We start from the raw sequence: 24,378 nt of genomic DNA, 5'->3' as shown, positions 1-24,378 counted from the left end.
GAAAAATGCCGGTCTCGCCTTACGAGGATGCCGGATTACCGACATAACGCGAATATTGGTTATTTTGCAAAATCTTTTTGTTGATTATAGATATCAACAAATCCTTTTCCATTATTAAAGTATACATAATAACGGAGTGCGGAGTTTACGATTTCATATGAAAAGTGAAAAAAAAATGAGAAAATTACAGTTTTGTTATCGGCTTCTGCATCAACATTTACTTAATATAACAAATTTATAATCTACACATGTCTAATCAGTAAACTCCGCACTCGGCATTTCATCAAATAGTATAAGTGAACTTAGAGAAGTGAGTTTAGAAGCTTTATAAAAAAGATTTTGCAAAATAAAATTTTCGTGCATATGGGTGTGTGCGAAATCGAGGCTCAAGAGTAAAACAGAGCAGTAGATTAGTTGCGTGATGTCGCGATAGATGGAGCTGCAATCTTATATGACAAGGACAAACATAATCGTACCATCTTTGTTTCTTTCATGCGTATGAGAGTAATATACATGTACACACTACTTTATTGCAGTATCTTTTCTCTCTCGATGATAAACATGATAAATTTATTTATTTATTTTTATTTTATAAAGCATAAATGAGATACAATAAAATAAGTTATTTTCTTTTTCTATTTAACTATAATTAAATACAACACGTGTGCATACAAAAATACACATAATTAACTATTTTTTCTATTTATAATACACAATATATCTCATTTATATTCTATAAAATAAAGATGAATAAATTAATGATTAAACTAATAATTATTATTATATTGGTAGACGAGAATAAAAAGAATATAAAAGTCGAATAAATAAGAGAATATAATAATGGAAAAGAAAGAATACAATAAAAAGAACGAGCAAAGAAAGAGAGAGAGAGAGAGAGAGAGAGAGAGAGAGAGAGAGAGAGAGAGAGCAGCGTGAATGAACGTGTAAACGAATATGCGAGGAACATTATATATATATATATATATATATATATATATATATACAGGGTTGGGAAGTATCGCGTTACTTGTAACGCCGTTACCGTTACAGTTACTTTTTTCGGTAACTGTAACGGTAATGGCGTTACAAATTTTATTTGTAACGGAAAAAGTACTTCGTTACATTTTTCGGTAACGAGTAACGAATTTAACAGTTACTTTTATCGTTACTTTTTTTAAATTTTTTGATTTATTTAAGATATTATTCTTGCTATTGTGCGTGATAAAATTTTTATCTTAACCGTAAAGCCGTAAGCAAATCGACCAATTAGCATTCTTATTATGTTGTAAAAATGCTTGAATGTGATTGATCAACTTATGGCTCTTGCAGACCAGTGCGATGACGCGACGCGCGATATCCAATGAGAGCTTTATCTTTTCGGAAAAGCAGAGCTCTCATTTACTACCAGTTCTAAGTACCTTGCTTGCAACGAAAATTAGAAAATCTCAATAAATCTGACCTTATAGATTGCCATTCATTAGTTGAAGCTATTCAGCAAGGTTTAAATAAAAGGTAACTTATTAATTTGATTAATACATATGTTATTTAATTTTAAATAAGGATTTAATTGAAAAATATTATTTTATTTTAAACTATTGATTCAAAAGTATTAATTTCAATAAAACAAACAATGTCGCTTAATTTACTATATTTGATTTTAGATTTCGTACAATATTTGAAACAGAAGAAATAATAATAGCAGCATGTTTACATCCAAAATTTAAGTTAAACTGGTTAACCGGAGAAAAAAGAAAACGTGCTGAAAATTACTTGGAGGATTTATTGGGAATCCGATCAACTGAAAATTCTCCAAAAGCTGTAAAATCTGACGATCACGATGATTTTTTCATTTTTGAGCAAAAAACGATGCAAAATGAATCTGAACAAGAAGAATTGCAACGGTTTTTAAAATCAAATAATTGTAATATAGAAATGTTAAACGACTATCCAAAACTTAAAAAACTTTTTATTAAATATAATACAGCTCTACCAAGCAGTGCATCTGTAGAAAGAATGTTTAGCATCGGTGGCTCTGTATTAACACCACAAAGAGGGCATTTAAATGATGATACTATGGAGCAACAAATTTTATTAAAATTTAATAAAGAATTTCGATAAAATTTAATCATTTATTTTGTAATAAACCTTGAATGAAATCTTGCTTACAATTTTTTAAAAGTTTTTCTTATGCAAAATAATTTATTAGTTTGTATTGTAAAAAAGTAACGGAAATTGTAACGACTCGTTACATTTTAGTAACTGTAACGGTAACGAGTTACTTTTTAAAATTGGTAACGAGTAACGGTAACGAGTTACTTTTTAGAAAAAATAACGGTAACGGTAACGAGTTACTTTTATAAAGTAACTTTCCCAACCCTGTATATATATATATACACCATATATATACATAATGATATCGGTAATGTAACTATAAAGCGTTGGTAATATACCGACATTTTTAGTTACACTTAGATGAGGGCGTTCACCCGTCGGAGTTCGCCTTCGGCATCCTCTTAACCCGGGCCTTTTTGGCTATCTGTCTATTAATCTGTGGTTTTGGGTTTGGTTTAGTTCAGAAAGCAGTGAACGAAGAAAGAAGCGGAATTCGCGGTGGTACGGTCTGGAGGACGAGAAGCGCACACTTTCTTATATGCCGTCTGATGCGACGAGGGAGGAACGCACTTTGATGCGTGAATTTTCGTTACGCAGCCGCGTAATTACGAGTATCTGATTTCCTGTCGATTTGAGCCTTGGTAGACAAATACGTATCGTACAACAAGGTTCGGCGGCAGACTGCGAGGATGAGCGAGAACGAAGGTGCGGAGACGCCGAAGACGAAAGACGCGGCCGGGGCGGAATTTTTCAAGGAGGAAGCGAACGTGTACTTCAAAAGTACGTCCACATGCGGGATCGATGATGTGTCTCACGTAATATTTAATATCCATCGTACAGTCACGTGTATCTTGAACTAACCCAACTAATCGTGATCCAACGAACTCGCGTGGGTGGACATAAATTTCCGTGACAACAGAAAGAGCGTTGAATTTTTCCGATTGCAAGTTTGACATATGTATATGAAGCTTTAATTTTATCCTGAAGTTCTCCCACGACATTATCGTAACGCGAATTCGGAAAACTCACGCTTTCCGATATATACTATGCCAGATAATAGAAAATAACGTGATCGTTATGTTTTTTTTTATATTAATCGCTATATTTTCTTACATTCTTTTTTTTTTTTTTTTTTTAGATCAAGTGTACGATAAAGCCATCGAGTTGTATACCAAAGCGATAGAATTAAATCCGTCGATAGCTGTGTACTATGGTAATAGGAGTATCGCTTACCTGAGGACGGAATGCTTCGGTTATGCATTGACAGATGCATCCAAAGCCATCGAATTAGATAAAAATTATGTAAAGGGTTACTATCGCAGAGCCGCCGCTTATATGGCCCTCAGCAAGTTCAAATTAGCCCTTACAGATTATAGAACTGTCGTAAAAGCGAGGCCCAATGATAAGGATGCAAAGGAGAGATATATGGAATGTTGCAAGATGGTTAAAGTATTAGCTTTTCAGAAAGCCATCTCTGTAGAAGAAAAAAAAAATATAGCCGACACGATCAATTTAGAAGCTATGGGTAAGTATTTGACGCACTCTGCGCGTTTGATATAAAAAGAATAAATTTCTCTAACATATTTGACTTTAATAACATTATTTCTCGATGTGAATTCTATTAATTTGTCAACTCATGATATTTATGTGAAACTAAATATATCTAATTTCTTTTCTTTAAGAATTTTGAGGATTTGATACGCTGTAGTACTGTGATTTTTGAATATAATTATCATTCTTTAACTTTTGTAGAGAAGAAACAGGATAGGATTTAATATACATATCTTTTTTTTAATGCAAAATTTTGTTAAAGAATGCAAATAATTCAAAGCTGGTTAGTATTAATAAGTTGTTAAAAGATAGCGCTGTTATATTATTTTTTTTAGCTATTGAGGATGAATACACGGGACCTAAATTGGTCGATGGAAAAGTCACATTACAGTTTATGCAAGATTTATTAGAGTGGTATAGAAATCAAAATAAATTGCATCGCAAGTATGCTTACAAGATTCTGTTGGATATTAAATCGTGGTTTATGGCACAACCTAGTTTAGTGGATATTACAATCCTAGAAGATAGTAAATTCACAATTTGCGGTGACATACACGGTCAATTTTATGACTTGCTTAATATATTTGAGTTGAACGGATTACCATCGGAAACTAATCCATATGTATCCTTTACAAAGACAGATAAATGTAGATGATATAAGTTTGTTTAATGTGTTTATAAACATACAAAAAGTAAGAATACTTTGGATACTGATGTCACATACATAAAACTTTATATATTTTTAATCCAAGAATATATTCCTTAATAGCTGCACAGTTATTTAATGGAGATTTTGTAGACAGAGGCTCCTTCTCTGTGGAATGTATATTTACTTTATTTGGTTTTAAATTATTATACCCAAATCACTTCTTCATGTCAAGAGGTATGTAATCCTTATTTCTCGACGTCCTGAAATTCGAGTTTACGCACTTTACATTTTTATTTGTTTAGGCAATCATGAATCGGCAACAATGAATCAAATGTATGGATTTGATGGTGAAGTAAAAGCTAAATATTCTACTCAAATGGCAGAATTGTTTACAGAAGTTTACAATTGGCTCCCCCTTGCACACTGCCTCAATAATAGAGTGCTTGTGAGTATGATGTATTATCAAAGCTGTCGTATATAACTTGTATTCGTATCTTTGAAAAAATATCAAATGTATAATTTTGGTGAAATTGTAATGGATTCATCACTAGGTGATGCACGGCGGATTGTTTTCGCGGGACGACGTGACGTTGCAAGAAATCAAGGAAATCGACAGAAATAGACAACCGCCGGACGAAGGCTTGATGTGCGAATTGTTGTGGTCAGATCCGCAACCGCAGAACGGCCGCGCGCCAAGCAAGAGAGGTGTAGGAGTTCAATTCGGACCCGATGTCACGCAGAATTTCCTCAGGATAAATTCACTCGATTACATCGTGAGGAGTCACGAGGTGAAGAACGACGGTTATGAAGTCGGGCATGATGGAAAATGTATCACAGTGTTCTCCGCTCCAAACTACTGGTATGTATAACTATAACTGGTATGTTATAACAATACAATCTGCGTTATGAATCTAACTTTGATAATATAAAATTTCAGTACAAAATTGTAAATTATGATGTAATTTCAATAACATAATATTGCATTGCGTAATGTTTCAGTGATACTATGGGTAACCGAGGTGCCTTTATCACACTTAATGGCAAAGACATGAAACCATATTTTACATCGTACGAAGCAATGGTGTGTATACTTTATTCAGAGTATTTACATTTATTTACATTTTGTTTTAATTACAATTACATTTTGAATTGTAGCTATATAAAAAGATCGTTTAATGTATTTGTTTTGTTACAGCCTCATCCTAACGTAAGGCCGATGGCTTATGCCAATTCTTTACTAAAGTTCATGTGCTAGTGGAACAACCTCTAGGTATTATTGATAAATGAAAATAAAATAACTGAGATATAAGTAGCCCAATCAAAGTGTGCGTAATATATTTGATACCGAAATGGAGAAGGTAAGAGATACGTTAGATGCTTCTCCACAACAATAATTCTTTTTAGGAGATTACAGAAAGAATATTTTCTGTATTATAAAATGCAATGAGAATGCATAATATTGATGGGTACAAAAATAAGAAAAGTTTGCTTATTTTTTTAGGAAACGCAAACAAATCTACTTCGGTTTTCTTATCTATGATAATAGATTATAGATGAAAAGAAAATAATCTTATTTATGATAAATAAAACCGACGGTTTACTTAAAACACTAAACAGTGATTTGTGTTCGTTTGTAATAAAATAACACAAAAAGAGAACGTTTCTATTTTGTACCCTCAATTGATAGGACCACCTTGCTCGTTAAAGATATCCGTGAGCGCATGCACCATATAAATAGAGAGCAAAAAATGTTAATTCCCCCAATATCTTTCCACACAGCTACACATATAAGGTTTTAACTTATGATTTATTATTTATATAAACACAGACTTCGATCGCGATATTTTTTATTGAATCTTTAATGATCATGGTGGAATTTAAATATAATTATTATGAAAATATATATAAATGCATATACAAGTTAGCATAATTATGTAGTACAATATTCCATCCAATCGCAAAACTTGTCATGTATTAGTGACAATTTTTTACAAATCTATCGTGATTGGTTGGATTTCATCTAACACATTTTGTTTTTTGTTAACAATAAATGATGTTTATAATGTACATATAAAAATCGATATTTTATTTTATGCATATTATTTATGCATTTACATATGAGATGACGACACAATAAATTACGAGTGCATTAATCGAGATATGTTTATAAAAAACGAATAATTTCCTCCGGTAAATTATTCCGATTTTCGCGAGACACGTTTAGAATCTTAATTCTCTCGTCTGCATATAAATTCTCAAACAATGCCGCGTGCTGTCGCGGCACTTTGTGTATCTGCGGAATAGTCCCAATCACGAAAGCTCTTTTAGAGGAACCCAACAATATGTCGGTTACTTTCTTCTTGAAGTCTTTGCTAAATAACTCCATCTTGCCAATCTCGTCAACGAATAATATATCCTATGCAAAGGAGAGATATGTAACTTTACGTTATCGAATTGAGGAGATGGTCACACAAATTCGCTTTAAGAGAAATGTTACTCTTACAGTATTCAAATCCATTACTGGAAGCGCCACTGTCTCGAAGTTATCCAGGAAGACCCGGTAGTTTCCCACTTGATGCTCAGAAGCCTGCCGAGCGTCCGTTAAATTTCTGCGCATAAAGACAATACGATGGAGTACAATATGGATTTACAGTTACACCTTGTTTTGTTGTCATTGGTATATTACATATATTGTTACGAGCACAAGAGGAGAGACACATACTTTAATCGTGCCAAGGACAATCTTCTTTCAGGATCTCGTACTCGCACGATGTCAAAACCAATCCTGGAGCCGCTACGATCTCGCACTTCCTCTGTGTAAAATCCGTCAAAATTCTTGCTCTTCTCCAGGATAGATGCGATCTTTTTGCATACTGTAGTTTTACCTATACCTATAAAAGTCATTCTATAATGAAACGATAGTGAAACTTTTTTTTCTCCTTAATATATGGTATTACACAGGACTGTAAATTGGACTTTTTCCATAAATGATTATTTATGTTATAGTTCACAATATTTAAAGTCGCAGATAATAAGTATATTAAGATGCTTCAAGTTTTACTTGAAAATCACTGGTATATTTGGATACCTTTGTAAAAAATGTTTATTTACAATACTAGGTCAGTATGTATTTTCAAATGTTTGTTTATTAGCTTTTCTTATGTAAGGAAATGCGATCATATGACACGAGACAATAAGCCTATTGTATATTATCTTATCATTTTCTGATGTCGTGAGTAAAATTTTGACAGCTAAATATCTGACTAAGATATCTCCGAGATATCTGGGTACTCTAATATTCATATATTAACATTAATATTGATTAATAATGATATCTTAGGCAATATATGATTTCGAAAAAAAATATCTAATTTTTTGAGAATTAAAATTAAAGGGAAACTACAAAATTTTTTAAAGATACTTACCTGGCGGGCCCGTGAGTAGTACATGTAATGTCCGCGAGGCGCCGCCAGTTTCCATGATTCGCCGCGTGTTTACGTCGGAAGTCGGATTTCGCCGATCGTGTGTACGTGCGGAGATACGGGAAGTATGCACGAATAAGCGAACGATAATCGAAACGATAAACGATCGTCCTCGTTGAAGCACGATCTAATCGCAGATTAATCCAACACCGGCACGAAAATGCGATTGTATGCGCCGTTCGAATTATAACACGTGACAAGTAGCATCAGTAACGAGCATCGACAGGACAGACAGAAGCACAGAAGCAGCGACCGCACGCGCGCGGGTGTCGGGTGTCGGACAGGAGAAGGGGAGGGGAGAGGACCGATCAGCTGATCGAGCTGGACGAGCAGCGACAGGACGGGACACGGGACCTGTCGGGTCGGCCGATCGGATTGGATTTGGGGACGGTAGTGGTAATAGTATTGTATAAAATTGATGGTGGTCGCGTGTGTGTATGTGTGTGAGTGCGTATTGTGTTATGTGTGTGTGTGTGTTGTACACATTGTATACGTGCGTCGTGGCGTTTACGTATCACCTTGTATCTTTTGCGTGCAGCTGCTGCTGGCGGCGTTCGAGGTTCGAGCGACGATTTTCGTGACGTATCGGGGAAGAAGAAGTATCCGTGGGATATTCCTCGTCGATCGGGTACGACCGGTGGACACTCGTACGTAGTAAACAACCTTCGAGAAGGAGGAGGAGGAGGAAGAGGAGGAAGCGCGGCGATCGCGACGTGTTCGGCGATCCCGTGCTGCGCGAAGAGCGCTCTCCTCTCTCTCTCTCTCTCTCTCTCTCTCTCTCTCTCTCTCTGTTTTTTTTTCTTTCTCTTGCTGACCGCGACTCTCGTATTTCCCAGCAGAGGTTAATAAAACGCATCGGATCCTCCACGAAAAGGAACGACGACGACGACGACGACGATGCCGACGAAGGCCGAGAAGGATGAGGACGATCGCGTCCGGTATCGCGCCGCCAGCCTCCGACGACGTCGTCGACGTCTGCGACAATCATGCGAGGGTGGTGGTGATGGTGGTGGTGGTGGTGGTGGTGGTGGTAGTGGTGAAAGCGAGGAGATGATGGCCCATCCGTCCGAGTGCAGCGCCTTGTCGTACGTGCTCGCGCGACAGATCGACGACAGGCTCGATTACTGCAGGCGCTTGGTCAACGCCAGATTCGAGAATTCCGAGAACCTCTACAGGAAGGATCTCCTGTCACACTACGGATGCGTCAACGCGATCGAGTTCTCAAACCAGGGCGACCTGCTCGTGTCCGGTCAGGGCTTTTTGGCAATTTTATATCACGCACCTCGATCGATGTCACGTCAACATAATTCTCTTCAGGATTCAAATTCAAGACTTATAATTTCGATAGATAATTTCAAATTTTTTTTTTTTAATTGATTTAAATTTATTAACGATTTTAATTAAGTCTCTCCTGATATTTTGATCAATCTTGCAATATCAATTATGTTTTCTTCTCTCTCTCTCTCTTTTTTTTCCTCTTGACACAGTGCCCGTTGATCTCGAGCTCACTCTGAGCCTGGCAAGTTCAATGGAGATATTGGTGTCTTTGTATTTGAGAAGTTAAGTTTTAGTCGTATGAAGATATATATCACTAATGAAGATATATATCACTAAAAAGAAATTAAAAATAAATTCCAATAGAGATGAATCATACGTGATGATAGAGATGAATCATATAATGTGCAATGTCTTGTTTTCACAGGGGGCGATGATAGAAGAGTTCTGTTATGGAGAGTGGAGCAAGCGATACAGGGTATGGGCAAGCCCATTATAATGAAGGCCCAACATGCCAGCAATATATTTTGCCTCGGTTATGACAGCAGTAAGACTAAGATATTCTCCGCGGGGAATGATGATCAAGTTATAGTCCACGATTTGCGAACGTAAGGCAATTTTTCTGAACAAAGAAGAAAATACGAAACATATTTACAACTTTACGAACAATCAGGTATACAGATATCTTGTTTCGATGTTGCAGGAGCGATCCTCTCAGCTACTTCCTACATGAGAAGCCAGTCTATGGACTGTCCATTCATCCGCACAATGATGATGTCTTTGCTAGCGCCTGCGATGATGGGAGAGTCTTGATTTACGACATACGTAGCAACAGCACTACGGAAACTCTCTGCTTAGCGCAATACAAAAGCGCTTTTCACTCTGTCATGTTTAATCCTGTGGACTCCAGAATGCTTGCTACTGCCAATGCTAAAGAAGGTGTCAGTATGTGGGATGTACGGAAACCTTTGGAGTAAGTAAATTAATATATGTATAGGTAAAGATTAGATAAAGAAGAAACATAATATATGATTACTGAAAATCCATATTTCTATTCACAGGCCTGTATTGTGCTACGGAAGCCCACAACAGAGCTGTATGAATGTCAGGTTTAACTCAGTGGGTAACCGATTGCTGGCCTTACGAAGAAGACTACCGCCGGTTCTTTATGCGGTCGATTCTCCCACGTATTTGTGCGAATTCGATCATCCGGGATATTACAATAGTTGTACTATGAAGTCGTGCTGTTTTGCTGGCGAAAACGACGAATATGTTCTATCAGGTAGGTATATCTAATTCGAGAAATGCTCGCGTATGTGCGCCTGTATATAGTAGATGCCAAGCGTAAAAAAATGGTGTTAATTGACGATACATTGAATTGGCAGGTTCGGACGATTTTAATTTGTACATGTGGAAAATTCCCCCAATGGATGGCAAACCATGGGTAGAATCCGCTCATATGGTGTTGCGTGGTCATAGATCCATCGTCAATCAAGTCCGATACAATCAAGCGAGTTGCATCTTTGCGTCGTCCGGCGTCGAGAAGATCATAAAGATTTGGAGCCCGTTCCCGCTCGGAACCGGGTGTCTGGGTGGATTGAAGGTTGCCAATCGTTTACGATAATCCTTTACGATTTGATTTATTCTTAGAGTTTCTACCATCATGTTTTCTTCTTTTTTTCCAGAGAGATGCCGGCAAGCGGGAGAGACAACGCCGAGTGTTCACGCACGATGAATATATAGGGCTGGTTTTACGCAGTGGGCAATTTATGACGCATGATTATAGCCACCAATCGACTAAGGAGGATCCGCGAATGATGGCCTTCTTCGATTCTCTTGTACAGCGCGAGATTGAAGGCTGGAGTTCCGAGGATATGCCAACGCCGCATACCCCCAGCGATTCCGAGATCAATCCGGCAACGGGCGAGCCGTACAGCGCTACAGATTTCGATGGTATAGCGAGCATATATTCTTGATATGTCACAAGCGAAATGGAAAATGAGCCAAGCAATATTTTCGCAAAAAAAAAAAAAAAAAAAAAAAAAATCAGATACACATAGAAAGAAGATACTCAAGTTTCACAGATAAATTCTATTTCTTCTCTTTCAGTAATCGCATATTTTGATAGTTATGCATGATGAGAAGTATTTTATATCAATTATTTTTTTGTAAATGCTTGTTTTATATTGTGGTTCATAGTATCGCATAATGTTTCACTCAACATTGTATAATCTTTTTTTTTTTAGTTATTATATTTTATTATTTTTTATCGCAGATACCACAGCATCAGAAGGCGGTGTAGCTCCCGAACGGCCGTTAGAATCGCCGAATCGTATAACTCGGCTTATCGCGAATCGCAGGGAGAAGCTCATGCGAATGGCCGCGCTGGAGCGATCCGCCTCGGATACCGGTAGCGAAGGGGACAATGTTCACGCGAGACGTAGATCCAAATCGAAATCGAAATCGAAGGGCGTGAAAAGGAAACACACTAAATTATCCGGCGGCAGAAGAAGAATATGCGCCAGGAGAAAGTGTACTGTGTTAAAGGTCAATAGTGATTCAGATAGTGACGATGAGCGACCGATTGACGCGGCTCAACCTAGCACCAGTTCTGGCGTGATTTCCCGAAGATCATCACGATACGTTGATCGCGTTGCTAACGCGATCGAGAAAGACAAGCGTTTGAATTACAGTAGTAGCAGCAGCAACAGTAGCAGCAACAGCAGCAGCAGCAGCAGTAGTTCCGAGGATAATAACGCCCTCGGAACAAAACGAAAACATTCTAAAACTGACTCGGACGCGTCCACGAAAGCGCAAAGACAAAAGCATCGTAAGTGTAAGAACAGCGCATATGAGAATTGTTCTGGTAAGAGTCAAAGTAAACGGCAGAAGCTTGATGATGAATCGGAGGGGGAAAGGACCGCTACCGGTTCGAAGAATCGTATGAATGGTAATGCCGGTAAGGATGTCCATCGCGAGGATGGACCGTCGACGCCGAACAACAAATCGCTTCAGGTTCCTTGCACCCCTGACAGCGGCATTAAGTCAGGTATTTCTACCACGGGGGGGAAAAACAGCGAACAAACGCGTAACGAAGGGAATGACGGAGGTGCGGACGATACGAGTTCCGATCACGAGCAAAAACTGAAAAGTTTAGAGTGTTTCCGGAAGAAGGTGGAGGAGTTGACGAGGAGGAGTTATCGCAATCGATCGGCGTCCCAGCAGCCCCAAACAGTAGCTTCTACTACGAGCGACTCTTCCGATTAAGCGCTCTCGTTTTACTACTCTCCTCTCCCGACGCTCTATTCCGATTTCCCGCATCCCTCTTTCTCCATTTGTACATAATATAATCTGTGATTCCTTGAAATATATTTTTATAACACTAAGTTTTTGATCACGCGCGAATATGCGATCAATTTCTTTGTTTCGATTTTGTTCTGGATCCTATCGTCCGTATCTTTAACCCCATTCGTCGTAAATGTACAGTAATTCCTCGTTTCATCGGAGACATTTGGCTTCAGTTCCGATGATGAGATCGCAGTTGAGATCGCTTCTCGAACGACCAGATCTCGAGCCTTGCGTGATCATCTAATCTCATTTGACGGATTGAGTTTTATCTTCGACGCTGATAATTATTCTCTCGGAATTCTCTTATTCGTTCTTATGATCATTCTATTTTTAGAAGACGTCGGAGGATTTTATATGTAAAAAGAAAAAATTATTTATTTAAATTACTTTAAATTATTAAATTATGCTATTTTATTTGATGCCAGTCCCGCGCAGGTCGCACGAAACGAGGAAATACTATATTGCGTTTTTTCTTTACGCAAGTCCTTCCAAATTTTTAGTAATACGTTCTAAATACTGTGTGCAAATTATATTTGCGATTATGCGTTCCGACGTGTTCATAAATCAAGTCACTGATAAACGAGATTTACGTCGTTGTTTGGTACCGCTCCCCGTATCTCTCGTCCTACGTAAATGCCATTGCGACTGTCAGTGCTTGATCTAAATATCTAGGACAGTCGTCGATTATCGCGTGAGATGAAAACATTTCGCGGCTCTGGCGATGTTAATAAATTGCATGTGTAATGGAGGCAGAACTATAGACGCGAATATTAACATACACATCCGCATTAGTTTTAAAAACATTTTGCGACGACTCAGCTAATGATGTATTGTACTGTTGATACATGGTTTGCGCGATGGAAAGTAATTACAAAAAGTAATAAATTGATATACATTTTTTTTCCTATGTGTTGAGAGATTTGAAGGAAAGAAAAAGAAGAATTATCGTAACTGTATATTACATTATTTAATCTTGCGCATTTATATACATCTTTATTATAACTGATTACGAATAAACGAGAAGAGAAAAAAGGATAGCGAAACTCTTGCGATTTATTACTCTAAGATTATTTCGCCTCAGGTCTGTGTTCGAGAACGAAGGCCCCTTACGTTTTTTTCGCCTCTATCGGAGTTAATCGTTACATGAATAAACGTTGACTAACGTAAATGATGTCATGCGGTATTCAAGCACCACATCCGGCGGCGAAGCAAATCAGTCATTTTGCAGTTTTCTTGCACAGGTCACGCGAAACCTTCTTAAGGATATTTCTAAAAAAAAAAAAAAAATGTTACGCGCGAGTTTAATCCTCATTTTAACGATTGCGCAACTCAACTCGTTGGCGTATAATATCGATACACTCAATGCTAAGGTATACGATGATCCTACGCGCGTATCTGGCGAGCGTCGCAGTTACTTTGGATTTTCGGTGGCCCTTTATACGAGTGCGGAGGGGCCTCTGCTTCTCGTGGGAGCCCCGCGAGCGAACTCCAGCGAGTTGCCGTTTGTGACCGAACCGGGAACGGTCTTTAAGTGTGCGATGAACGGCGTATGCGGAGAGTGGGTGATCGACAAGACCGGGAACGGTCCTCATCCGCGTGAGACGCTGATCAATCAAATCAAGGATAATGCCTGGATCGGCGCGACCATCGCTGTAGAAAACAAGACTGAGCCCAGAGTTGTGGTGTGTCAATATTTCTTATCCTTTCGCAATATTTTTCAGTATCAATAATCACACACAATATTTCTTTCATCATCAATAACTAGCTGTGCATATTTGAAAATTATTGCATTTTAAATCTTCTTGATTGAATCTAACATCGAATTTTTCCTATTGGAAGATTTGATGCAAAGATACTTGATTATCTAAAAATATTTAAATTACATATTAAAAGATCTGTCTCTCTCGCTCGATTAATTATGCGTACGATTAATTAAGTTTCCGAAACTTTGATAAACAACTGGAACATTTAATATCGAAGAAATAAGAGATTTTTAATTCTTAAAAATCCATAATTTTTTATTAAATTAAAAATAATAATGACAACTGCTCACTTATCTTTTTGTAAAGAACACTGACTCCAACTTTGTCAGATCACATATGACACTTCGGGTGTGTTCATATACAGGATGTCCGATAATTTTTGACACACCCGAAGTGTGAAAGTATTTAGATTGGCTCAAACTGAGTCGAAAAGTCCTGAACCATTTTTTTTTTATAACGCGCTTGATAAAGGAATTATTATTGAGTAAAGTCTGGCCTATATGAGCACTAATATTTAGCCGGGCGCTGTGAAGTATGCGCCGCCGCACTACCATGCGCGCGGTTTACCGACTGAAGGTCGGCGCTGATTGGCCAGACTTTACTCGGGGAAAAAAAAAAAAAAAAATGGTACAGATTTTTTTTTTCCAGTTTGACTCAATCTATCTTCACATCTCGGGTATGTCAAAAATTACCGGACACTCTGTATAGCCCTTAATTATATTAATTTTGAATTTGTTCGTTAAATTAAAATTATTTAAGATAAAAAATTTAAATAATTTAAAATAAAAATATTAATTTGTGGAATTAAAGAAATAATTTATTAAATAATTAATAATTTATTTATTTTATTTGTTTTTAATATTTTTATTTTTTAGGTTATATTTATATTTATTAGATTTAGATATTATTATAGAGAATGATTATTATTTAGTTTTAATTCAATTAATATAGACTTTTATATATTAATTGATTGAGTGTCGCGTTTGTTTATGGGAATACAAATAAAGGAATTTTTATTGGTCGATTTATTAAATTAATAATTTTTTAAATTTATTTTTTCAATAATTTTAATAATTATTAGATTTAATTAGAATTTTATTTGGATCAGATGGTTTAGGATTGATTTCTTGTTAATTTTATACTCTGCGGACAAAGAAAAGTAATGATAATTCGAAAACTATATATGTATGTATAATTATCATTGCGTGAAACGTACGATTATTTTGAAAATTAAAAGATCTCTCTGGATCAAGTTTTCAAAATTTAGATCAATACAAATAACAAGAGCTCTTTTTGTACCACGCTAAACGACCTTTGATAGAATGTCAATTAATCGTTAAATGTCTAATATTATAGGTATATTGAATATTCAAAAAAATTAAATTACAATTTTTTAAACATTTCTTTTACTTCTTATTTTTGTGTCTCTGTTTTATAATTTAACAAACAATTGCGTCGAACGAAGGTTTGCGGACCGCGATGGATAAACAATATCGTGAACGGCAACAGGCCCAATTGGTTCATGAACGGTATTTGCTATGCGACACAAGCCATCAACGCTACTGCATTCGAGAGAGAGGCGGAGGAGCGATTATTACCGTTGTCGAACCCCGAAAGTCAAATCACATCCAAGAACAACATAGGCATCTATAATTACGGAGTGGGCCAGGTTGGCTTCTCCCTGCACGTGAACTCCCTGAGATACGATGCGAGCGTGGCGTTGGGCGCTCCAGGCGTATACAACTGGAAGGGCCATGCATTATTAATTACCGCCTCGATAGACGAACCATTCTCGCGTAGGATAATTCCCTCGGTTGCCAAGGAGCAACAGATTCACAGCTACAATTATTTCGGTAAAGATATATCTCTTATCGCTATCCTCCTTCCTCCCCACCTTAAAGGTAGCGATGACCAAACCAGTTTTGCTGATCGCAGTATAAAAATTTTAGGAATGGAAACTATTTAACAATTTCCTGTTATCTAGTTAACATCGTTATTTTATAAATAATTTACAAGTTTAAGAAAATAGTAATGATTAAGTAATTTCATTCATAAAAGTTAAAATTTTACTTATATAGATATTAGACTCTATTTTACATCTTAAGTAGACAATTAACGAATAATTTTAACTTTTTTGGATATTTATGTATTCGATTACTAAACAATCAGTTCAATATCTGAATTCCCTGTGTTGGGATTGTATCGGATAAATTAAACTGATAAAAATAGTTATATCTTTAATCTTATTTGCCACTCTTTGCAAGCTTTATGTAATCATCGTGACTGAAACTTAAATGCGGGATAGATAACGCAACGCGCGCCGTCTAGCGGTAAACAAATGAACTAGCGATTACCGAAAACTGTTTTTTGTAATGTTTTTGAAATGTTGCTGTAACATTCTTATAAAATATTACAATTATATGTTCCAATAATGTCTCAACAATATTACATTGCAACTTGCAAGATTGTAATATTACTGCAATGTTCTGTGCTGTATATAGCCTTTTTTACAATAAGGCTGAAGTATGATAATTATATAGGGTGATCTGATGAAAGGTTACTGACAAACTTCAGGAGTATATAGAAAGATCGAAATATGGCAACTTTCGAATAGGAAATATATTTTTTCTCCGAAGTAATCCTGAATCTATACAAGCCTTTAAATGTAAGAAACTACATGTATGCTTTGAACATCTTTTGTAATACTGTACAGTATTATTGTGTTATATAATCTTTGCTTAGTTATTAAATTTTGTACAAATTATTTCTCTCATTGTATGGGTTCCTATTCGAAAGTTATTATATTACGATCCCTCTATACGCTCCTGAAGTTCGTCAGTAATCTTTTGAATCACCTTGCATGGGTCAAAAAGATTGGCAGCTCCTGATCCTCATCGAGATTTCAATTTATTTACAAAGAGGTGTAATTTTACAAGACACCAGACTCTTCGTAAAAGAATCTCCTAAACGTCTTGTAACATGTGTCTTTCAGGATACGCTGTAACAGCGGGTACTTATTTTAACGAGCGGGACATTTGGTATGCCAGTAGCGCGCCGAGAGGCGCTAATATGTACGGGAAGGTTCTCGTATTCGCTTTTCCTCCTAAAACTAATCAGCGCATATTTATTAAAACGATGGTATACGGTCAGCAATACGGCGAGTTCTTTGGCGCGACGTTAACGTCATGCGACGTTAACAATGATCATAGACATGAATTGATCGTCGGCGCGCCGCTATGGTCCAGGGACATGGACGAGGGTCTCGTTTACATCTTTACGGGACGACACAATGTATTTATAATTTATAAATAAATAATATATAGCGATGCGGATCTATCGAGAATCGGAGTTCAAGATTTAAGCTTCCGATCGACATCGTTGAATAAAAATTTCTCGAGTAAAAATTTCGATTAACAAAATATTAGAATTGGTAAGGATGCATATTAGGGGATTCGTCCTCAATGACCTTGACCTTGACCTTGACAACATATGTCAAGGTCATGATCCCGAGTAACATCCAAAAGGTTTTAGCTGTCGCTCGTTGTTTATTAAAAAGTTATTAACTATTAAATTGTACGATAAGAACAAAAGTAATTAATGCGATAATATTAACATTTCCAAACATAAATTTTATATTAATTGTATATTTAAGTATATTTAAATAAATGCGTGGGCAAGGGAGGGACTTCGTCCCTCTTCCTGCACCACTACCCAAAAAAAATTCTAACCGAAACTAATTTTTATTTTTTAAATGAAGATTAGATTCTCTCGGATTTGGTAAGTTTTTTGAGGGGAGCGAGGGCAGGAGCGAAGCCCATAAAACATACATTTACTTAAATACTTAAATATACAACTAATATCAAAATTATGGTTCTTCAAATCGGAGAAGTTCAGATCATCGCATTTAATACATATTTTTATCGTACAATTTAATTATTAATAACTTTTTAATTAACAATGAGCGACGGTTAAAACGTCTTGACTGTTACTCAGGATTATGATCTTGATAACGTATATCAAGGTCTAGATTATTAGGGTGAGTCCCCTAATATGCATTTTTATCTTAGAATTAATCTAACTTAAATAAAAAGAACGCATTGCATCATTACGCATTTACGTCTTTCTCGATAGATACGAAAACGTGATTTCTGTACAATAATAAAGAAAAGAAGAAGTAATATATTCAATCATCGAAAAATTACATCTTTTCTCGCGTGCAAAATCCAGAACAATTTCGAAGAGCTGCAGACGATCGAGGGCAAGATCGTCGGTGGCAGATTCGGAACTGCCGTGGCGTGTCTGGGCGACATCGACTATGACGGCTACGGCGACATCGCCGTAGGTGCGCCTTACGAGGACGAGAGCGGCGGCGCGGTGTACATATTCAATGGTAACAGGGACGGCGTCTCCCGCGAGTATAGCCAGAGATTGATCGGCGCGCGTTTCTCGCCGATGATGCGAGGATTCGGGATCTCCATCTCGGAAGCCCGTGACATCGACCGGGACGGCTATTCCGATATCGCCATAGGTGCTTATCTGTCCGGCGAGGTAGTCCTGCTGAGATCCGCGCCGGTCGTCACGGTGAACGTGACACTGACGTATCCGCCGATCAGATTGCTGAGAAACGCAACGTCCTTCGTCGTCGACATCCGGATATCCTATGAGGGCGCATACGTACCCGAATACCTGCGTAATTTTATATTTTATAAATGTGTTATTTATGAATTTATCAGGGTTGGGAAAGTTACTTTATAAAAGTAACTCGTTACCGTTACCGTTATTTTTTCTAAAAAGTAACTCGTTACCGTTACTCGTTACCAATTTTAAAAAGTAACTCGTTACCGTTACAGTTACTAAAAAGTAACAATTTCCGTTACTTTTTTACAATACAAACTAATAAATTATTTTGCATAAGAAAAACTTTTAAAAAATTGTAAGCAAGATTTCATTCAAGGTTTATTACAAAATAAATGATTAAATTTTATCGAAATTCTTTATTAAATTTTAATAAAATTTGTTGCTCCATAGTATCATCATTTAAATGCCCTCTTTGTGGTGTTAATACAGAGCCACCGATGCTAAACATTCTTTCTACAGATGCACTGCTTGGTAGAGCTGTATTATATTTAATAAAAAGTTTTTTAAGTTTTGGATAGTCGTTTAACATTTCTATATTACAATTATTTGATTTTAAAAACCGTTGCAATTCTTCTTGTTCAGATTCATTTTGCACCGTTTTTTGCTCAAAAATGAAAAAAATCATCGTGATCGTCAGATTTTCCAGCTTTTGAAGAATTTTCAGTTGATCGGATTCCCAATAAATCTTCCAAGTAATTTTCAGCACGTTTTCTTTTTTCTCCGGTTAACCAGTTTAACTTAAATTTTGGATGTAAACATGCTGCTATTATTAATTCTTTTGTTTCAAATATTGTAAGAAATCTAAAATCAAATATAGTAAATTAAGCGACATTGTTTGTTTTATTGAAATTAATACTTTTGAATCAATAGTTTAAAATAAAATAATATTTTTCAATTAAATCCTTATTTAAAATTAAATAACATATGTATTAATCAAATTAATAAGTTACCTTTTATTTAAACCTTGCTGAATAGCTTCAACTAATGAATGGCAATCTATAAGGTCAGATTTATTGAGATTTTCTAATTTTCGTTGCAAGGTACTTAGAACTGGTAGTAAATGAGAGCTCTGCTTTTCCGAAAAGATAAAGCTCTCATTGGATATCGCGCGTCGCGTCATCGCACTGGTCTGCAAGAGCCATAAGTTGATCAATCACATTCAAGCATTTTTACAACATAATAAGAATGCTAATTGGTCGATTTGCTTACGGCTTTACGGTTAAGATAAAAATTTTATCACGCACAATAGCAAGAATAATATCTTAAATAAATCAAAAAATTTGAAAAAAGTAACGATAAAAGTAACTGTTAAATTCGTTACTCGTTACCGAAAAATGTAACGAAATTACTTTTTCCGTTACAAATAAAATTTGTAACGCCATTACCGTTACAGTTACTGAAAAAAAGTAACTGTAACGGTAACGGCGTTACAAGTAACGCGTTACTTCCCAACCCTGGAATTTATTTATGTGTATTTATTACTTATTTATTTATTTTTATTATTATTCTGAATTACTATATCATTCCAGGAGCTATTGTGATCTTGAAAGTCGATCAACTGCACGCTAGAGCCACGTATCGCGAGCAGAGAAGCAACGATGGATCACAGACTTACAAACTGCGTTACACGCTACTTAAGGCTACGGTCACGCGAGGTTCATTCGAGATATATCTTACGGTGCGTTACGATAGTAATTTTTTAAAATAATAATAATTAATTATAGAATAATTATAATAATGATAAATAATTATAATATAATTAATAGTAGTAACTTTTCTAGCGTATCAAACTCATGTTATCTTTATATTTTAGAAGAACATTCGAAATATCATAGACCCGCTCGAGATATCGGCGTCTGTGCAGCTGGAGGACGATCTCGACGCGAGGAACGGAAGTTCATCGTCTTGCGCATCCTGCGTCGCGATAAACAAGCCTCGCTCGAAAATCGAGGATCTCGTGAAGCTCCCGTTCGCCCTGGATTGCGGCGAGGACAACGTATGCGTGTCCGACCTTCGGATTGTATTGTCGACCGGAGATGACAGATACATCATCGGCTCCACGTCGACGATCACCCTGCGCATCGACGTTTACAATCGGGGCGAACCGGCGTATCAGACCAGAGTGCGCATCTTCACTGAGGCCTTACCGTTAGCGAGCATCCCGCCCAAGTGTACGGAAAATCCTCGCGATGTCCTGGAAGTGATCTGCGACATCGGCAATCCTCTGAGAATGAATGTACGATGATGCGCATTAGATAAAAGATTATTTTTGGATAACGATTTATTTTTCAGAAAACATTGACATTTCAACTAGACGCGAGTATGATGAGGTACGATGTTAGACAAGTAGAACTGCGGGCGAATATCAGCACTCAGAGCGATGAGGCGAATTGGGATGACAATAGTTACGCGATTATCGTATACTTCGACGTGGACATTGATATAGCAATCGCCGGGTTGGTATATCTCCACGTAAATTGTAAGATTTTGTGTGTAAGGACAAAGAATAAATATTATATTGTAATATAATATAATATATTATATAATATAAAAAATACATAATATATCCAGACAGCACAAGGATGTCCTTAGGACGTCCAAAGGGCATCCAGGACATACATATAGGATATCTTCAGGATATCCCATTGTAATCCTCAGATCTCCTCTGGATGTCCTGAGGAAGAGTAAATGATAGCCGTATATTAACCTCTGGAGAATCCAAGGAGATCCTGTGGAACATCCTAAGGATTTTTATAGGATATGTTAGGGATATTTTTCGTATGTTTCAAGGAGCAAATTTTAAAATTTCAATATAAATTAAAATTATGTTTTGTTATTTACTGCCAATATTAAAAATCTAATATTAAAAATAGTTCACCGTTCTTTAATATTTGAGGCTTTCGTGTACATGAATATTTTAGGTTTGGCTCCCGGGTTTGAATTGTGTAATATTTTCTAAACAATCCAATATCTGAATTCCCTATGTTGGGATTGCATCAGAAATTGAACTGATAGAAAATAATTACATTTGTAATTTCCTGTCAGTTGCTCTTTGCAAGCTTTATATAATTCTCATGACCAAATTTCAAATACGAGTTCGCGTGTCGCATAGCGGTAAACAAACGAACTAGCGGTTGAATACTATTGTTTGTAAAGTTTTTGGAATGTTGCGAACAGTAACATTTCTCATGAAATATTAAATAAATAATAATTTTGGATATATAAAAATGTGCGCATCAAATTCAATTATTAATATTAAACGAAATTAACGTTAACAATTAATTGCACATGTATATGTCCTCTGGAAATCCAAGACATCCAATATAATAGACAGGGCAGATATATCCTACAGACATCCAGGGGTTATCCAGTGGACATTTATAGGACATTAATACTTATTATAATACTTAAGATTTCTAAATTATATAAAATAGCCGACACAACTAAAAATAATTATGTATGCATGTTAAACTTTTATAAATATATTTATAATAATATCTTAAAACATCCTACAAATGTTCTTAACCGTCCTGGACATATTCAGGATGATCCTGAGGATGTTTTGTGCTGTCTGGGTAATATAATATAATATTAGATAATATTAGATAATACAATATAATATAATATAGTAATAAATATTTATAATATATAATATTAGATACTATAAATATTATATTATTTTAATAAAATATGTAATAAGGTATATGGAATATATAAAGTATATAATAAAATATATGAAATATATAAAATATATAATAAAATATAATATATAATATAATAATTTATAATATATATATATTTCTTCATCAGGAAAGCACAGGAGAACTTATACTCGTATTTACGCGATGAAGAAAGCGCGGAAAAACCGCTAAATAGTATCAGATTCCAGCACTTCTACGAGGTTCAGAAATTCGGCGCCAGTCCTATCGAGGAGATCGTGTTGACTGTGAAAATTCCGACGCACATTCGACGGTCGCATGATACTGAAAACATAGCAATTGTCAGTATCAACGACACTATTGGCAGAATGGATGCGTATCAATTTTATTGCAGCGATTTGAATGAAACCTACGGGCTCTCCGTCATGTCTGAAAGAATCGCGGCTACGGATAACGCGATTCTGGTGAAGAGCGTTGAAAATGACACGCACGCGAGATTCAGCATCGAGGAGGATTCGCCGATGTACGTGCCATCCGAGAACAGAACATTATATGTCAATTGCACAAATAGCGCGATCAAATGCACGCGAATTGATTGCAGACTGGGACCGTTTCTGAGTTCCTTATCCGTTGCCAAGTTTTTGGTAACACTAGATCTGCAATTATCGAATTTTCCGGGTAAGTATAATATCATATGGCTGAGAGATAAAAAAAGGAAAGTTCACATTCTTTGAATATTATCTGCTTGTAGCTGACCTGATGAAGGGCAAGGATATCATATTTTATGTGACTGAAGGTAGCGTTACGATAACGCAACCTGATAATATCGCCCAAAGAGAAAGTCATAAACCGGATACTGTTTTGATTGCCACGACATTCTTGGGCTCGCCGGTTGCTCAAAAAATAGCCGTGTGGATAATAGCGCTTTCAGTAATTCTAGGGATTGTATTGCTGATATTATTGATCCTGGGTTTAATAAAAATCGGCTTCTTTAACAGAAACCAGAAGATGGAACTCGAAGCTCTAAAAGCTGAGACTGATGTATGTTTAGCATTCTCGCAATGTAAATGAAATTTCTCGTAGTTCCTCATGATTAATGTCAAGTATACTTTATTGAAGTAGTAATTCGCATTTCAGAAAAAATATAACGTGGTACTGGAAACAACATCTTCGACGGAAGTTCTTGATCATTACTGAACGCACATGATTAATATATTTCCAATTTAATATGTATTTTAATCAGTTTGTGATGTGTGTATGTATTTATTTTTTGATATAAGTAATAAATAAGAAAATCGCCCATTATTTATGTAATTCAAATATTTTATAAGCCATATATTTGTGTAACTTTCTAAGATCTTATAAAATAATGAGCACATTATTTTATAATAGTATAATTTTAAAAAAATATATATTCTTTACTAGCTTCTTTTGGCTGTTAATCAATGCTGTGTGAAAGGTTTATAAAAAAACTTATTTGATTTTTGTCTTAATTTCTATCTAAAATATGCAACATAATAACCATTATTCTTAAATATTTAAAAATAGTTTTTAAAAGAAGCTAAAATTCTATTTTTCATTTGCATGAAATTGATTTATACAGGATTCATGTATTCACTCGCGTGTATTTTATATTGTTATCAATAAAAATAAGAATCTTTGATTCATCACGAGATGAATGAAAACATCCTATTTCAAGGAAAAAGATAACCAAATCTAACTGAAACTATTTAGGAAGTACAATTTAGAAGCTGCTCTCGGTGTTATTAAATGATTTTCTATCTCTATACACTATATATTTATATGTTTACAGTATGTTATGCTGTGGACGTGTGGACAATAAGAAAGATAATTATGGAGGGAAGGGTAATGTGAAGGTAATTAACATACTATATACACAT

At 36.0% G+C, this 24,378-nt stretch overlaps 4 protein-coding genes across 10 annotated transcripts; 3 read left to right on the top strand and 1 right to left on the bottom strand.

The window, feature by feature from the left end:
• The first annotated feature begins 2,486 nt into the window (after positions 1-2,486).
• On the top strand, positions 2,487-7,205 carry Ppd3 (protein phosphatase D3). 3 transcript variants are annotated; one of them, XR_011447320.1, is made up of 10 exons: positions 2,487-2,892; positions 3,251-3,637; positions 3,999-4,285; positions 4,441-4,546; positions 4,615-4,757; positions 4,864-5,171; positions 5,312-5,393; positions 5,508-5,670; positions 6,818-6,989; positions 7,066-7,205. XR_011447320.1 is itself a non-coding variant. In XM_070301009.1 (8 exons), exons 1-8 carry the CDS (start codon positions 2,802-2,804, stop codon positions 5,565-5,567), a joined length of 1,464 nt encoding a protein of 487 aa, XP_070157110.1. In that variant the 5' UTR covers positions 2,487-2,801; the 3' UTR covers positions 5,568-6,324. The 3 variants fall into 3 exon arrangements, 1 of the variants encoding a protein (XP_070157110.1); XR_011447319.1 differs by having other exon boundaries at positions 6,818-7,205; XM_070301009.1 differs by lacking the exons at positions 6,818-6,989; positions 7,066-7,205 and having other exon boundaries at positions 5,508-6,324.
• On the bottom strand, positions 5,392-8,404 carry LOC138935998 (cancer-related nucleoside-triphosphatase homolog). Its single transcript, XM_070301014.1, has 4 exons — positions 7,738-8,404; positions 7,035-7,203; positions 6,816-6,921; positions 5,392-6,728 (listed from the first exon to the last, which is right to left on the bottom strand). Exons 1-4 carry the CDS (start codon positions 7,790-7,792, stop codon positions 6,477-6,479), a joined length of 582 nt encoding a protein of 193 aa, XP_070157115.1. The 5' UTR covers positions 7,793-8,404; the 3' UTR covers positions 5,392-6,476.
• LOC138935991 (DDB1- and CUL4-associated factor 5) lies at positions 7,791-13,142 on the top strand. 4 transcript variants are annotated; one of them, XM_070301005.1, is made up of 9 exons: positions 7,791-8,184; positions 8,333-8,441; positions 8,634-9,043; positions 9,497-9,677; positions 9,773-10,042; positions 10,131-10,351; positions 10,455-10,672; positions 10,755-11,022; positions 11,345-13,142. In XM_070301005.1, the coding sequence occupies exons 3-9, from the start codon at positions 8,692-8,694 to the stop codon at positions 12,334-12,336; spliced, it is 2,502 nt and encodes an 833-aa protein (XP_070157106.1). In that variant the 5' UTR covers positions 7,791-8,184; positions 8,333-8,441; positions 8,634-8,691; the 3' UTR covers positions 12,337-13,142. The 4 variants fall into 4 exon arrangements, with proteins under 4 accessions (XP_070157106.1, XP_070157104.1, XP_070157107.1 ...); XM_070301003.1 differs by having other exon boundaries at positions 7,791-8,190; XM_070301006.1 differs by having other exon boundaries at positions 7,791-8,190; positions 8,631-9,043.
• An 87-nt stretch (positions 13,143-13,229) lies between these two features.
• On the top strand, positions 13,230-23,782 carry LOC138935990 (integrin alpha-9). 2 transcript variants are annotated; one of them, XM_070301002.1, is made up of 11 exons: positions 13,230-14,099; positions 15,646-16,033; positions 17,173-17,471; positions 18,408-18,870; positions 20,348-20,496; positions 20,632-21,054; positions 21,111-21,274; positions 22,629-23,155; positions 23,229-23,388; positions 23,476-23,518; positions 23,615-23,782. In XM_070301002.1, exons 1-11 carry the CDS (start codon positions 13,593-13,595, stop codon positions 23,672-23,674), a joined length of 3,183 nt encoding a protein of 1,060 aa, XP_070157103.1. In that variant the 5' UTR covers positions 13,230-13,592; the 3' UTR covers positions 23,675-23,782. The 2 variants fall into 2 exon arrangements, with proteins under 2 accessions (XP_070157103.1, XP_070157102.1); XM_070301001.1 differs by having other exon boundaries at positions 23,229-23,518.
• The last annotated feature ends 596 nt before the right edge of the window (positions 23,783-24,378 follow it).

This window comes from Polyergus mexicanus, unplaced genomic scaffold (assembly GCF_030449975.1).
Source record: "Polyergus mexicanus isolate NDT 795.1 unplaced genomic scaffold, iyPolMexi1.0 SCAF_9, whole genome shotgun sequence".
Taxonomy (NCBI): Eukaryota; Metazoa; Arthropoda; class Insecta; order Hymenoptera; family Formicidae; genus Polyergus; species Polyergus mexicanus.
The sequence above is the reverse complement of the archived record's forward strand: the minus strand, read 5'-3'. Positions and strand labels throughout refer to the sequence as shown.